The 16035-nt window shown below is 49.2% G+C and overlaps 1 protein-coding gene across 1 annotated transcript in view; it reads right to left on the bottom strand.

The window, feature by feature from the left end:
* Positions 1–5666: 5666 nt before the first annotated feature.
* Positions 5667–16035, bottom strand: part of CREB3L2 (cAMP responsive element binding protein 3 like 2) — a 128056-nt gene continuing 117687 nt past the window's right edge. Inside the window, exons 9-12 of the mRNA XM_004382397.3 lie at positions 9274–9373; positions 8910–9036; positions 7348–7564; positions 5667–5822 (exon numbers count right to left, since the gene is read on the bottom strand). Of these exons, the coding sequence (XP_004382454.1) occupies positions 5747–5822; positions 7348–7564; positions 8910–9036; positions 9274–9373 (520 nt within the window). The 3' untranslated portion in view covers positions 5667–5746. The remainder of the gene's footprint in view (positions 5823–7347; positions 7565–8909; positions 9037–9273; positions 9374–16035) is intronic.

The raw sequence follows: 16035 nt of genomic DNA, 5'->3' as shown, positions 1-16035 counted from the left end.
CTGTTAGAGGAGCACTAGATGACTAAGACAGATGGCAATGGGTGCAGCGACCTTTATGGAGCATTTCATGGGAATTTCTGGGACCCCAATCTGTGCCAGGTGCCCTGAGACTGTTCCATGAAGAAGGAGCCTTCCTTCTGGCTCATGACCCAAGCGTCTTTCTCAAGCACCAGAGAAGGGCAAGCAAAATCGAACCCACGGAGCTGGGGAGACACCGAAGGCAGGAGTCAGACCGCACGCTCTTGAGGGAGCCCCGACGTGATTTTCTCCCCGTGACGGCCAGAAAAACATTCACAGCTGTCTTGCTCAGATGGAGGCTCGGATTCAATACAAATGGCTGGCTGGAGGCTCCCCTTTCAGCTGATGGAGACTAGATAATCAGGAAAGCCGCAGTCACACATCCATAGGCCCATGGGCATAACTACAGCAAAAACACTTCTATAACCAGATCGGCAGGATTTTAAAGGCGGGGCAGCATTTTACTATTTCAGAAAAAATATATTTATTTGAGAGAAATGGAAATACAAAGGCATAGCAATTTCAATTTATTTTTTTTTTCCAAACTAAGTACAAGTAGCCTATGAAGCATTTATGTATTTATTTTTTGGTATTCACCTAGGGGACAGACGACAGACACGTGTACTCAGAATGAACCACCGCAGGTCTGTAGAACCTGTTACAATAGAAGGAAAGCCCCAGCCTGCGGCACAGACAGGATGCTCACGGCTGGTTACAGCCCAGAGGCTGCTCAGCTTTGTTTAAAAGGGGGGCATTCAGTTTGTCAGAGTGCTCGTGGTTCTTGTGGGCTCCCAAAGGCGTTTTATCTGAAAGGGAGATTTTCCAAGCACTGCCTGTTCTCCCCCGGCTGCTGAGCAGAAGGGTAGGACAGAAAATCGGCAGGGCGCTCACACCCCCTGCTTCCCTTTTCCAGAATGCAAAGTCCACTAGCTAGGACTCATAGAGGACTGGATGAAAAAGACAGGGGCCAACAGCTGGTGCGAACATCCAGCATGAGGTAAAGAGCCAAACTCTCCCCCAGCAGGCCATCGTGAGGCAGACACTGTCTCCTTAAAGATCTGGTGTGATCACAGAAGGGGACGAACTGCCCGATCTAACCCACAACGGCTCACCTTCCCAAGTCACAGGGATGTTCATCTGTCTCACGGTAACTAATCGGGCCATGGAGGCGGAGTCGCCCCGTGTTCTATAAAAGACTTACTGAGCCCAGCGCTGCTGACACCTAGTAAGTGCTCAAGAAGTATCATTTCCCTTCCTTCTAGAAACCAAGACAAAATCAAGCGCTCCTAAATCTTAGGCTGCCCCAGATGACAACACAGCACCCCACTTTCTCCTGTGCATGAACCCTCAAGTGGGCCAGGTGCACTAGAAACGCTGTGAGGTTGTAATGCCTTTAATCCTCGCTGGCCATTCTGGACGTGATTGTCGCTACAGAACGGGATCTTCCTGATGGAGGTAACCCTCTCTCCTGATGTGCAAATCCAGTATCAGCTCTGCTTTAGGGAAACCATTTTTGAGCCTTAGGGAAAAAGGATCTCCTCCAGCCTAATACTGTAAGGCTATGTACGCAACGTTCCATGGACACAGGGCTCCCCAGGGACCCTGGACTCACAGATAAGGCACATTTAAGGCACAAACAGGTATCTTTAAGGGAGGAATGTGTGTGCATGTATGTGTGTGACAGAGAGAGATCTAGCCTGTTATGGATTGTGTCCCCCCAAAATATGTTGTAAATCCTAACCTCTATGCCTGTGTTTATAATCCCATCTGGGAATGGCTTGTCTTTGTTATGCTAATGAGGCAGGATTAGCCCAGGGTATATCTTGAGGCAATCGCTTGTGAGATACAAGAGAGATTAAACAAGCATGCAGAGCAGAGATGGGGGAAGAGAGATGTCAAGTCACATGAAGATCATCCAGGAGCAGAAGCTCTGAACAAACAAGGACCTTCTTCCAGAGCCGACAGAGAAAGCCCTCCCCTTGAGCCGGCATCCTGAATTTGGACTTCTAGCCTCCTAAACTGTGAGAAAATAAATTTCGGTGTGTTAAAGCTACCCACTTGTGGTATTTCTGTTATAGCAGTGCTAGATAACTAAGACATAGCCCATGTGTGTTCTGAATAGCTCTTGATTCTAGAAGTATCCCCAGCCCCTTCTTATTCCCCAATATTCCCTGGGGCCTCGTCCTCAATAAAACTGAACCATCCTAGGAGTATCTGTCTGTCTGACTGACCGTTTGTCTGTCTACCTGACTAAGTGAATGCAAGAATGGAATCGAGGACACGTGTCTCCGGCTCCCCGCAGCCCCCCACTCTCTCCTGTACTCCGCTCTAGGGGGGCTTATCTGATGACATGTCCACTCACTGTCTCTTGTAAGAACTGCTCTCATAAAGCGACCTCCCAGGGCGAGCCCCCATCACGTTCCGGTCCAGCCAGCCCTCAGTTCCTCAATGACTGCACTCAACAGACCAGCCTGGCAGACGAGGGGGTAGGGGGCTGACGGCCTCTTTTCTTTTGTTCTTTTGACAGCCAATTTTATCTGAGCAAGTACTGCTTGCTATTTTCACCTACAGTAGGGAAACATATAAATAGCACATCAAACCAGCAAATGGGTTTAAATAAAAATATAAACTATTCAGATGATGAAGACCAGGGACCAAGAGAAGATTCCTGGGGTCCTGTCCACAGGGCAGTGTGCTCTGTTTTATCAGCTCACGGTTCTACAGGCTTATAATCGCTACTAGCCTCCTCCATCCCCAGCCGCCCAGGGGAGCGCAGCTGGAGAGGCTCCTCCGATTCCTCCCCTGGGGGGCAGGTGTCTCCATTTCTGAGTTGTGCTAAAACATACATCTCAGGAGACATGCAGAGGAGTGGCCCCTCGAGGCCCGATTCTGGCTTTATGGCTTTGCTCGGGCTGAGGATATGGGCGGGAGAGGCCCAGGAATGCTGAGAAAGAATCTCACTAAGGCACTTAGGACAAAGGGGCTGGGCACTGGCGCAGGGCTGGACCAGAGTCTGCTCGGCCTCCCGCTGCGTAAGCGCGTAAGAGCCTTGGCCCTCCCTGGTCATTCAAGCTAAACAGAGAGACTCGGGACAAAACAAACAAACACACTATTCAGAGTTGGTTTGTAAATAAGCTGAACTAAAACATGCTGTCACAATTAGGTCTCCAAATCAAAATCCTTTATATTAACTTAAAAAGGTTACCTAACTTTTCCTATACTGGGTTCAAACCTCACTCCCGTCCTCTGCCAAAAAGGAGCACCCGAGTTCAGCTGTCAGATGTTTATGTAACGCTCGGTATGTGAGGGAGACTCCAGAGCCCAAACACTTCACAGAAATCCTTCCCCAGAGCTGGCACAGCTGCCTTTCACTCACGGTCTCCACGCCCAAGTGCAAAGTCGAGAGCTGTGGAAAGAACCACACTGGGGGCTCAGGGCTCACCCGGTGAAAAAGCCTTGGTTCTCTGGATTTTTCCAAGACATCTCTTTAACTAGTGGAATCAAAGAAAAGGGCAGGAAACCTTTTCACATGATGAACAATACAATCAACATATCTTACTTGTTCTCTGGAGTCCCTGGGTGGTGCAAATGGTTAATGCACTCTACTGCTGAGCAAAAGATTGGTGGTTCAAGTCCAACCAGAGGTGCCTCAGAAGAAAGGCCTGGCGATCTACGTCTGAGAAATCAGCCATTGAAGACCCTATGGAGCACAGCTCTACTCTGACACACATGGGGGCGCCATGAGTTGGAACCGACTCAACAATAACTGGTTTTCTTAGACCTTTCCTAGGCCCCCACTCACTGGCCTATGCCTGATATTTATGTAAGAACGTAAACAGAGGGACGGGTAAGCAGTGCCCCGTGGCCACCATACACCATCCATGCCCTGGAGGATCTCATTCAGGAGCCAGCAGAGCAGAGAGAAGCAGAGGCAGGAGCCTGCCATCAAGCCCCTCTTCACCCAGCTCGGCTGGCCTCAGCTCACCCTGGCCAAGGCAAGGATCAGTGAGAACCACCCAGACAGCAGGGCCACCCGGACCAGGACAATCCCAGTGTGGCCCCTGCTGAGGAGATGGGCTTGGCCATCGTCCGGCCTGAGCTGCCCATCACGGCGGGGGGAGGGGAACCGTTTCTGGGAGACCCAAGTGCACCTGGGTAGACAAAGCAGGAATCCGCTTACGAGGTACGTGTGCCCCAAATCCAGTTACTGATGTGGATATGAAGGCTGTGCGTGGGTTTAATCCTTCCTAGGTACAGATGCCAATGATAACGCAGGCAGCGGAGACATGGAGAGAAGACAGAAAAGAGAGCGAAAGAGAAAGAAGACACTAAAGGCCCTTCAATCGCTACCAGGAATAAAATACAAAATCTAAGTAAATTTCCTACACAAAACCTTTCACAAGTTAGGAAAAAAAACTTGGGGTTGGGTGGGGCGTCTTCTGCATTATACAACAGAAAAGCAATTTCCATTTCTTATCTGTATGAAAGAAGAAAGATCTTTTTCTTTAACTACAAAAGTTACTTTTAATCATTAAAAAAGAAAAATCGAAGCAGGTAGAAGGGTTAGGTTGTCTCTTTGGGTGAGCTGCAAAGTAGCAAATCTGATCATACAGGTAAAAATGTGGGGACACAGAGATCACCTCCGCCAGCCCAGGAAGGGGCCTCAGGCCCACCCTCCTGGTTAAGGCCAGGGAAGAGGAAGTCCAAGCTGAAAGGGTGCCGGGGGCAGGAGCAGGTGTGGAGACGAGCCGGCAAGGCTGTCCACAATCCCTGTTGTCAGGACTCCCCTCCCTGTTACGGGAAGCCGGGCAGGAAAAGCTTCTGGCCCGAGAGCCGCAGAGCTGAGCATGGCACTGCTGCACTTCACCTCTGAGCTCCTTCTATGGGGGACCCCTCGTAAGGGGGTCTCGGCTGACACGACTTGAAAGTCCTCCAGCCAAAAGGAAAGGACACAAAGCAGGATCCGGACAGGGGAGACCCCAGGGCCAACCGTGCCCTCTCGGCTCCAAAGGTCAGCAGCTTTGCCGGCTTGGAGGGAGACATTGAAGCTTCAGTGTGGGGACTGGCGGACAGCCTCAGAAAGCTAATAAATACTATTTACAAATGGAGAGGTGGAACTAGGGGCGTGTGGGAACAGGTGTGGGGAATCCTACAAGCAGAAGGGGACAGGTTCGCCTGGTCCTTTAGGCATTGCACGTGCGGCCTGAAGTGCCAGCCCGCCTGCCAGCGAGGACGCAAGGACAGAGTGGGGGGTACTGACAGGACACCCCAGCTCCCAGCGCTGCAGCCAGAGCCCCAGGTGGGAGGACAGGAGGACGCAGATCAGAGCGCCGCTGATCCCAACGGGCACACGGTTTGTTTGTGGCTGGGGTCTGGGTTTTCAAATGAACACGTCATCTCTTCCTTTAGGAGGGGAAGAATCAGGCAGTATCTTTTTGGCACTATTGGTAGAAACAAGCCCACTTGTCCCACGCCCACCCCGAACATAATTTCCTATGGCAGCAAGAGACGGGGGAGGAAGAGATGCCAGCTCCCCGCTGCGGGGGGACACAGAGCTGGGGACAGGATACTCTCATTGCCCAAGGGAACCCAGCCTCCTCCCATCCACACCCCCGACGCCCGTCCGCGTCATCGTCAAGATCGGGTGGCAAAAAGGAAAAAGCTTATGACAGAGGTGCTTTGGTGACCGAGAAGTGGAGTTAGGAGGGTGGGGGTGCAGGCCGCCTCTTTAAAAGGTGGCGTTCACTCTTCTGTCAAGCTGGACAACTTTTAGTGTTTCGTTCCCCTCCAGTTTGGAGCTGACCCTGTGAAGGCAGAGAAAAGAAAAGAGGTATTAGCCACTCACGTCTTGCAGTGTGACACAATCCTTCTATTATTGCCACTTTGTAGGCAGGCCCAAGGATATTTCTTGTCCTTTTCCCTCCTAACAGCAATTCTCTGTTCCAAAAGTCTCCCACTACCAGTCTGTCTACTCAGCCACGCTCTGATCTGTATCCCCATCCGAGGGGATGGGGATTAAAGGATTAAACATGGTGGCTGGATACAGGTTTGCTACAAATTGCTTAAGTATTAACTGGGGATCTTTAGTCCTTTATTAGACTCTGGGAAGAGGGTAAATAAAAGGATATGGTCTGACTCCTGTCTAACTTAAAATAACAATAAATATATTAACAGAAAATCACCAACCAGGCCACACATAAGCAGGAGTGTGTATGTGACACCTCCTTCCCGTGGTGACTGACACACCCAGACACCTCCCCTTCCACTATAACAATACCCTGTAGTCCTATAAGCCTTATGTTAACAGAACGAATTTCCCCCATAACTGTCTGGAGAAAACAACTCACAAGAGGAGCCAAAGATACGTGAGTTTCCACATGGAAACACGTGCACGCGCAATGCCTCTCAAATGGTATTCCTCAATATCAATGTATAACTGTAATAAATACATGGTTCAAAACCCAAACCCACTGCCATCGAGTCAATTTCAACTCATAGCGACCCTACAGGACAGAGTAGAACTGCCCCATAAGGTTTCCAAGGCTGTAATCTTTATGGAAGTAGACTGCCACATCTTTCTCCCATGGAGCGGCTGGTGGGTTCAAACCGCCAACCTTTTGGTTAGCAGCCAAGTGCTTTAACCATTGCACCACCAGGGCTCTTCAATACATGGTTGCTTGTATATAAATTATAAAACTGTATGTTGATATATAACATGTTGTTGTTAGTTGCTGTCAAATTGATTCCGACTCATGGCAACTCCGTATGTAAAGAGCAGAACTGCTCCATAGGTTTTTTCAAGGCTTCTTTTCAGAAGCAGATGGCCAGGCCTGTCTTCCTCATTGCCTCTGAGAGAGTCTGAACTGCCAACCTTTTGGCTAGTAGATGAGCGCTTAACCGTCCGTGCCACTTGGATACGTAACATAACATACATGTACTCTCCAGTTGGGAGGAAGTTAGGGCATGTCTTGAGGCTGCATGACATAGCGAGCACATAACTGTTAGCTGGGTTGTATGTTTGCTTGTGTGCCTTGAGGGAAGGATGAAGACAGTGGGGAAGGGATTAAAATGCCCTGCTCCCTCGTGCCACCACTGCCAGCTCCTCGCTGATGCAGCAGACATGGAGGAGATCACATGGGATCTTTTCCCTGTCTCAGCTCAGGGCCACTGCTGACTAGGAGCTGACCCCCACAGTCCCCGCTCCTGGAAGCACAGCCTGACGCAGCAGGGGCCGGGTCCAGGCCTGTAGGCAAGCTGCGCCTGCCGTTCCCGGGGGATGACCTGCAGCCCCAGCAGGGCCCGGAGGGGCATCAGGTCTGTCTCACGCACAGGTGCTGCTGTAGCTCCAGGAGCACGGCCTTGTCCAGGCTCGTCTCATTTGACAGGATGAACTGGGGAAGATCCACATCCGGCCTGGACTCCAGCCCAGACGCCCGGAGCAGGGAGGAGCCCCTGTCCCAGGCCCCCAGCTCCCCCGGCGAGGCTGTGCTGGATGGCTCCTCCAGGGGAGAGTGCTCCTCATAGATGAGCAGGTTCCTGGATCTCACTGAGGGCAGGGCAAAGCGACAGTGAGCCAGGGACCCCAAGGGTGTACCGCTCCCCTCACCCAATCCCCGGGTACTGGGCAGAGAGGACACCAGAGGTGTCCTTGTGACCCAGGACAAGGGTACCAACTGGATGTGACTTTCCATAAAGATGTCAGAGTTTCAGGGTTTTGTGCATTCAGAATTTATACCAATTATACAGTGCTGGAAGAGCAGTAAACAAGCAAATAAACACGAAGCTATCTGCCACCCCGACTGGACTGAAAATACAACTCCCCTCCTGCCCCACCCACAGCTGTCTGGAGGGAACAACTCATGTACCATCGGAGCCCAGTACTGGGAGGTGTCCAGACCCAGCTATACCCCAAAAAGTCAGCCCTGCAGGGAGACAAGGAACAGGGGCAGAACACTGCATTTTCATTTCAGAACCTGGAGCAAAGATAACAAAGGCAAAGCCATAAATCAAAGAACAGAGACAGACTCTTTCATTTCAGCGGATAGTCGCGTAGCTAGATGGCTCTACAGTGATTCTGCACAACATAGATGCAGCATTCCCACTGGCTCCCATTTCAATCTAGAGATGCATTCTCTTGGGGAAAAAAGGATTTCCTAACAGGCCACTGAAATTATTTTGTTGAAAGGCTAGCACTTCTGCCATGTACTTGGCAGGGATACACCTGCTGGGCAGGATCACAGACCTCCCAGAGCTACAAAGTTGTCCTGACTCCAAATCCACTACCTCGCAATTCCACACTGGATCTTACCAGTGTTAGATCCTTACTCACCTTTACTTCATCCATATTTAAGGGAGACAATGGACCCAGGTAAGAATACCATATACTTCCTGCCTAACACCTGAATCCCCAAACTCTTTCCATCTTGTGTACAATATTTTTTAAGACTGGTTAATTCTTTAATTTCACTCTAGAAACCCTTACAATGATAACATACAATTCCACTAAGAGGAGGCAGAAATACAAGAGTTCTCTTAAAACATCATGGAAGGCTTAATGCTCCCTTATCCCACCCCCCCAAACTCACATCCCTTCCCCTTATCAGAGCTCATAAAGGAGAGGTCAGAACTTATCAGGGAACACAGCGTAGAGAAGTCGTTTGCAAACTGCTCCGTGGAGCTCTAGAATGTTCCTGGGGTGCCTCCGCCCTGTGGGTGAGGGGCACCAGGTGGCACAGCAGCCTGACACCAGAACCCTCGCTTCCCTTGCCCCTCCCTCTCACTGTGTACCAGTGTTTAAAAATTGGACTTTCTCAGAGATCCCTTTCAGCAAGCTGAAAGCCCCAGCTCTAGAGACTGAACAGCCACTCCCAAGTGGCCGAGTGCCTACTTACCGACAGAGGCTGTGTATGGCTCTGGCATGGAATGCTGGCTGGGCACGGCCATCTTTGTGGCAGACGGATAGGGCCCAGAGCCCTGGAAAATGCTGCCAAATGCCACAGCAAAGCAGAGCGCAATGACCTGGACGAGAGGGGAACAAGGGCGTGTGAGTTCCCGGGCCCGGGCCCATAGAGCCACCCTTACACCCAGGGGTCCGCTCAGGCCAGGGACTGCACCCACACACCAAGGCCTGGCAAGATGGCGGCAGAGCCACGGCGTCAGAGTGAGCCACAGGTCTCTCCAGCCCCAGGGTGCTGAGACCTGGGCGGCTGGGAGAGGTGGGGTGGGTGACTGGGCCCGCGGCCCTTGGAGACTCACCATTAGGCAGGTGCCCGTCTGCGTGCCAGCTAACTTGCAGGTCCGAGAAACCTTGCCCATGACCAAGGTCTGAAGCCTCTGCAGCTGCTGAAGGAGAGTTCTGCAAACACCACAAAGAACAAGCATGAGGAAGGTCCCTGGGTGGCACAAACGGCGCGCACTCTGCTGGTAACCAAACTGTTGGCGGTTCAAACCCACCCAGCGGCACCGTGGAAGAAATGGGCCTGGCAATCTGCTTCTGTAAAGATCACAGCCAAGGAAACCCCATGGGGCACTTGTGCTCTGTAACACACGGGGTCTCTCCATAAGTCACAATGAAAATCACCAACCAGAGCAGGGTCACCCAATAAGCAAGCCCAACTGTCTCTTCTCACCAATCTGCCATGCACAATTTCACCTGTCCCCACCACGCAAAGACATGGTCACACCCATGCGAAACTGCTCACCACAGATTAGCAGGTAAATACAATTAAGCCCGCGCGTACCCTGCTCAATGCAAGCCGGCGCATGCCGTGTTTACTGGTTAATCCGCCCGGCAACAACAACAAACCAACAACTAAAGCCATGAAAAGCGTGGAGGGAGTAAGAGGATGCTTTCTGCCAGTCTCTCTGGTGCTTCAGGAAGTACGGCTGCCACTTGTGGCTTTGTGCCTGGCTTTGGACAAAGAGGACCAAGTGGAATGGCCCCTGGAAGGCAGCAGAAGGCAAGCTCATCTGCCTGGGCGAGCAGGAAGGCTCCATGTCTATGCTGCGAGGTGCTGCACTTGGCGTTCGACGGCACATCCTTCCCAAACTCAAGGAGGATTCTATTCTGAATCCACTGCAGATGAAAATGGTGGTTAATCGTCCCCAATTTCTAACAGTTAATAATCCAACTCTGTAAGATGAGCAAACATGAAGTTTAAAATAGATTTCTTAGTTGGGAATTTGGGTGGGAAGTGACATGGAGTCCTAGCGCCACCTGCTTCTGCTTCTCCTCCCTGGGCTGATAACGGTGAACGGCACTGACTGCGGAACACTCTGAAGACCCCGCAGAGCTGCAGAGCTGAGCCATAGAGTATGCTTGAGAAAGTCCCCCAAAAGTGACCTGACTCCCTGATGCCCACGGTCTAAACACACTTACATGATCCAATAGCGTTTGTGGCGTTCATACACGTACATTCAACAGAAACACATATTTTCATCACAAGGTAAGGAAATAAACAGTGACTCAGTGCCCAGTGACTGAGTTCCAGGCACTTCATAGACTGAGACACTAAATAACTGTCTCAAAGTCATGTGGCTAGAAAACAGAGGACCAAAGATGTCAGCCAAAGCCTGCTGGACTCCGTAGCTCACAACTGGCCAACGTGACCCAGCATGGCACCCTCATCGACAACTAATAAAACTAATAACCAAAATACTTCTTGGGTAAGAAGATTTGTCTTCAGCCTGGTGATGTTCACACTGTGTTGACAACAGCCCATTCAAGAGATATGACCACCGTCAGACGTGAAAACATCACAATAAAAAGGGCCCGAGCAGCAGATGGAGGAGTCACAGTGAGAACTCAGGCACCAATATCACAGCCAATGGCGATGACATGCAACCAATAAAACAGCAATGACAGTGATGAAAATCATAACCTTATGGCTGCTGTCGAGTGCCATCGAGTCGGCTCCGACTCATAGCGACCTGATGTATAACAGAACGAAACACTGCCCAATCTTGCGCCATCCTCACCACCTGCACACACCAGGCATGAACGCAGGTGATCAATACAGGAATCAGGGCTTGCTGCTCCACCATAGGTGTGCAGAAGCCAAATCTGGGCGTTACTTGGAAAAACGGAAGGGTTGGCCTGTGTCAGACTCGAAAGGAGCTGACGATCGAGCTTTCAGTTACTGAGCCCGTGAGCTGGTGCAGGATCCCTGGAACAGAGATGGGCTCTGGGGGCAAGGAACTCGGTCTAGCTCTCAGCACCAGTATGTCTGTAATCAAGTGATTTAAGTTCTCAGCTTTAACCACCTCACCTATAAAACGGGATTCATAAAATGTATTTCGTAGAGTTGTTCTGAAAATTAAAGAAGACAACACATTTATACAATGCCTAGCTTAGAGCTTTAACAACTAGTAGAAGCTGGCGGTTCCATGGCAGAATTCTCGCCAATGCATCTCGTGTGCAGCCACCAGCCGTCTGTCAGTGGAGGCTTGCGTGTTGCTATGATGCCGAACAGGTTTCAGCAGCGCTTCCATGATAAGACAGACTAGGAAGAAAAGTCTGGAGATCTACTTACGGAAATCAGCCAGTGAAAACCTTACAATCACAACTGTCCAATCCACAACCAAACATGGGGCTGGTGCAGGACTGGGCAGTGTTTGTTCTGTGCTGCACAGGGTCATCATGAGTCGACCAACTTGACAGCAGTCAACACCAGGCAACTAATAAGTTAATTCCCTTGGCCTTGTAAGCTAACAGAATAAACCATCTCCTCTCCTGGGGTACTCTCGGTTAGCTGATGCAAACACCTCTCTTAATGATGCCTGCCGTCTCTTCTGCCCAATGAGATGACAGGTGAAGCCAGCCCTCTTTATGGAGAGTCTGTGACCTCATAACTCAGATGTTGGCACGAGATCCTGTAGGGTATTCATTCTCTGGTGCCTCTGGGACAGATGCTGACCTACCTGCCTTGCTGGAAGCCAAGACGATAGCTTGGCTGGTTGGAGAAAAGGCAGCCATAGATGACACGAAGAATTTTTTTTTTTTAAATTGTGCTTTAAGTGAAAGTTTACAAGTTAGTTTCTCATACAAAAATTTATACACACATTGTTATGTGACCCTAGTTGCTCTCCCTATACCGTGACAGCACACTCCTCCTTTCCACCTCGGATTTCCCGTGTCCATTCAACCAGCTCCTGTCCCTTTCTGTCTTCTCACCTCACCTCCGGACAGGAGCTGCCCATTTAGTCTCACGTATCTACTTGAGCTAAGAAGCACACTCTTCACAAGTATCATTGTATGTCTTATATTCCAGTCTAACCTTTGTCTGAAGAGCTTGCCTTAGGAATAGTTTTAGTTTTGGGCTAACAAAGAGTCTGGGGGCCACGTCTTCCAGGGTCTCTCCAGTCTCAGTCAAACCATTAAGTCTGGTCTTTTTGCTAGAATTTGAGTTCTGCATCTTACTTTTCTCCTGCTCTGTGAGAGACTCTGTCTGTTGTGTTCCCTGTCAGGGTGGTCATTGGTGGTAGCTGGGCACCATCTAGTTCTTCTGATCTCAGGCTGATGGAGTCTTTGGTTTATGTGGCCCCTTTTGTCTCTTTGGCTAATATTTTCCTTGTGTCTTTGGTGTTCTTTATTCTCCTTTACTCCAGGTGGGTTGGGACCAATTGATACATTTTAGATGGCCGCTTGCTAGCTTTTAAGACCCCAGATGCCACTCACCAAAGCAGGATGCAGAACATTTTCTTAATAAACTTTGCTATGCCAACTGACCCAGATGTCCCCAGAAACCATGGTCCCCAGACCCCTGCCCCTGCCACAATGTCCCTCGAAGTGTTTGGTCGTGTTCAGGAAACTTCTTAGCTTTTGGTTTATTCCAGTTGTGCTGACTTCCCCTGTAGTGTGTTGTCCTTCCCTTCACCTAATTCTTGACTACTATCTAGTTAGTGAATACCCCTCTCCCTGCCTCCCCATCCTCATAACCATCACCGAATGTTTTCTTCTGTGTTTAAACCTTTTCTTGAGTTCTTAAAATAGTGGTCTCATACAATATCTGTCCTTTTGTGACTGACTAATTTCATTCAGCATAATGCCTTCCAGATTCATCCATGGTATAAGATATTTCATGGCTTCATCATTGTTCTCTATCGTTGCGTAGTATTCCATTGTGTGGATATACCATAATTTGTTTATCCGTTCGTCCACTGATGGGCATCTAGGTTGTTTCCATCTTTTTGCTATTGTGAACAGTGCTGCAATGAACATAGGTGTGCATATATCTATTCATGTGACAGCTCTTATTTCTTTGGGATATATTCCAAGGAGCAGGATAGCTGGATCATATGGTACCTCTATTTCTAGCTTTTTAAAGAAGTGCTCATAGCAACCCTATAGGACAGAGAAGAACTGCCTATAGGGTTTGCAAGGCTATAAATCTTTATGGAAACAGACTGCCACATCTTTCTCCCGTGGAGCAGCTGGTGGGTTCAGACTGCCAACCTTTCAATTAGCAGCCAAGTGCTTTAACCACTGAGCCACCAAGACTTGGTAGGAATACTTTTCACTAAATCCTCCAACAAAGCTTACACAGAAATGCAGAGCTGGGCTAAGGTGTGTGTGTGCATGTGTGTGTGTGTAGGAACCACCCTCTGGGTAAGCCAGACTCCCTCAATGATGAAGGGAACTTTTCCTGTCCTTATGGAACTATCTAGAGTGGTAACTTCCAAATTCCAACGCATGAACCATTAGTGGGTTGTGAAATCAGCTGGGTTGTGACAAGCATATTGTTTTTAATGAAACAATCAAATAGAACACGTGATGTCAGAAGGCATCACACACAGTAAATGAATATTCGTATTAGCTACGCAGATGATGTATACGTATGTGTACGTGTATATGTATGTGTACATGTATAGGTATGTGTACGTGTATATGTATGTGTATGTGTAAGGAGCCCTGGAGGTGCAACAGTTAAGCACTGTACTGCTAATCAAAAGGTTAGCGGTTCGAACCTACCAGCAACTCCACTGGAGAAAGGCCTGGCGATCTGCTTCTATAAAGATTACAGCCTAGAAAATCCCATGGGGCAGTTTTACTCTGTCACATGGGGTTGCTGTGAGTCAAAAATCGACTCAATGGCACCCAGCAACAACAATGTGTATGTGTGGGGTGTTCTGGGTCACTATGTAAAATGATCACAATCAAAAAAGTCTGAATGTCACTTATCTATTGCATACATGCAAAAATATATATACACACATGCATATATACATATATACACATGCATACATATACACATATATATACACATACATACATACGTATATTCACATACGTTGTCAGGTGCCGTCGAGTTGGTTCCGACTCACAGCAACCCCGATGTACAACATAACAAAACACTGCCTGTTTCTGCACCATCCTCAAAGTCATTGCTATGCTTGAGCCCACTGTTGCAGCTACTGGGTCAATCCATCTCCTTGAGGGTCTTCCTCTTTTCGTTGACCCTCTACTTTACCAAGCATGATGTCCTTCACCAGGGACTGGTCTCTCCTGATAACATGTCCAAAGTACATGAGATGAAATCTCATCATCCTCGCCTCTAAGGAGCATTCTGGCTGTACCTCTTCCAAGACATACACATACGTATATAGACACACATACACATATACATACACCTGCACACACATATATACATATATGTGCACACACACACATACATCAGTGACTAACAGAAGGCCTCGTGATGGATGAACTCAGCATCCATGCCTTTAGGAGGTGCGCCACAATCTGAAGGCCCCCGACCACAGGCCCACCCCCATCATCTGGAGTTGGTGTCTGAGGAAGTCCTGCAGGTTTGGGAGTGGGGTCGTACCAAGCTGAAAGAGCATGAAAAGCCCCAGGTTGAAGGCTGGGGAGAGGGTGAGAGTGGGGAGATACCATGACAACAATGAGAAGCTACACAACAACTCCTTTCAGACGGCCGTTTAAGGAGAATCGTGAAGGACCTCAAGCAGTACCAGGTTTACGGAAGATAACCTCGTGAACTAAGACCTTGTGCTTAGAGTAAACACTCATTTGTTTATGATTCTTCACTTCAGTTATGAAGGCTTGTATGTGGAACTCTGGCCTAAATGGGAAAAAAAAAAAAAAAGGACAAATTGTCCCTTTTTGTCCTTCTGCACAACGGCTACCCTACAGGAGGTTTATTTATTTTGCAGGGGTCAGAGGGCATTTCTGAAATACTATAGAACCATTTGGCTCAGGAACATAAAAAAGAGATTTCTAGAATGTTTCCCAAGATTGTGGAATGTCTAACTTTATCACTAAATGACAGGAAAATGCCTTTCTAATCCCTCTAGGGAACTTAGTCTGGCACCCAACGCTCTCTTAAAGTTTGAAATATTTTCACCTGAAAAGGAAGTTGTAGTCCTCACCCTATCAGAAGGCAGAGATCATGGGAGATGAGAAGTGAATTACACCCACACAAGGAGCTCAGGTCACTGGTCAGCACCCACGCGGCTTCCCTGTGCACGGCGGGGTGGACTGGGCCAGTTCCGGTCTGTCTAAAGGAGAGTTCACGCTCAGAAGACCAGGATAACGTGTAGGGAGCAAAGAGACGAAACCAGTGTCTAAGGACACAGCTGTGTGGGTTAAACAAATGAAACAAGGGAGCCAGAAAGCAGTCAGAGCCCAGGGGCGAGGTCGCAGAGAGCTCCACCAGGAGTCACACGGGGACCCGAACCAAGAGGAAGAGTGGAGTTAGACGGGGAAAGGACTACAGCTGAAGAGGAAGGTGGAAGAGGAACATTAAGGAATTCTTACTTGCGATAACCACAGGGAGATGCGTTAGGACAGGCATGCCCCAATTCTAGAGGGCCTGGGGAAGGGTCCATGTACCATACACCTCAAGGTTCCCCTCCGCCTCCCCCACTCCTAGCCAGGTAAACTCTGCCCCACACCTGACCCTTCTGACTCCTTCTAAGGCCAGGTGTGAATGTAGAATCCTGGGACTCTCTCATGATTCCTTGCCAAACTGTGGCAGTGTGTACATGAACGTCCCCCAG

Source organism: Trichechus manatus, unplaced genomic scaffold (genome assembly GCF_000243295.1).
Source record: "Trichechus manatus latirostris isolate Lorelei unplaced genomic scaffold, TriManLat1.0 scaffold00093, whole genome shotgun sequence".
In the NCBI taxonomy this organism is placed as follows: Eukaryota; Metazoa; Chordata; class Mammalia; order Sirenia; family Trichechidae; genus Trichechus; species Trichechus manatus.
This window is presented reverse-complemented; position numbering and strand designations above follow the sequence as displayed.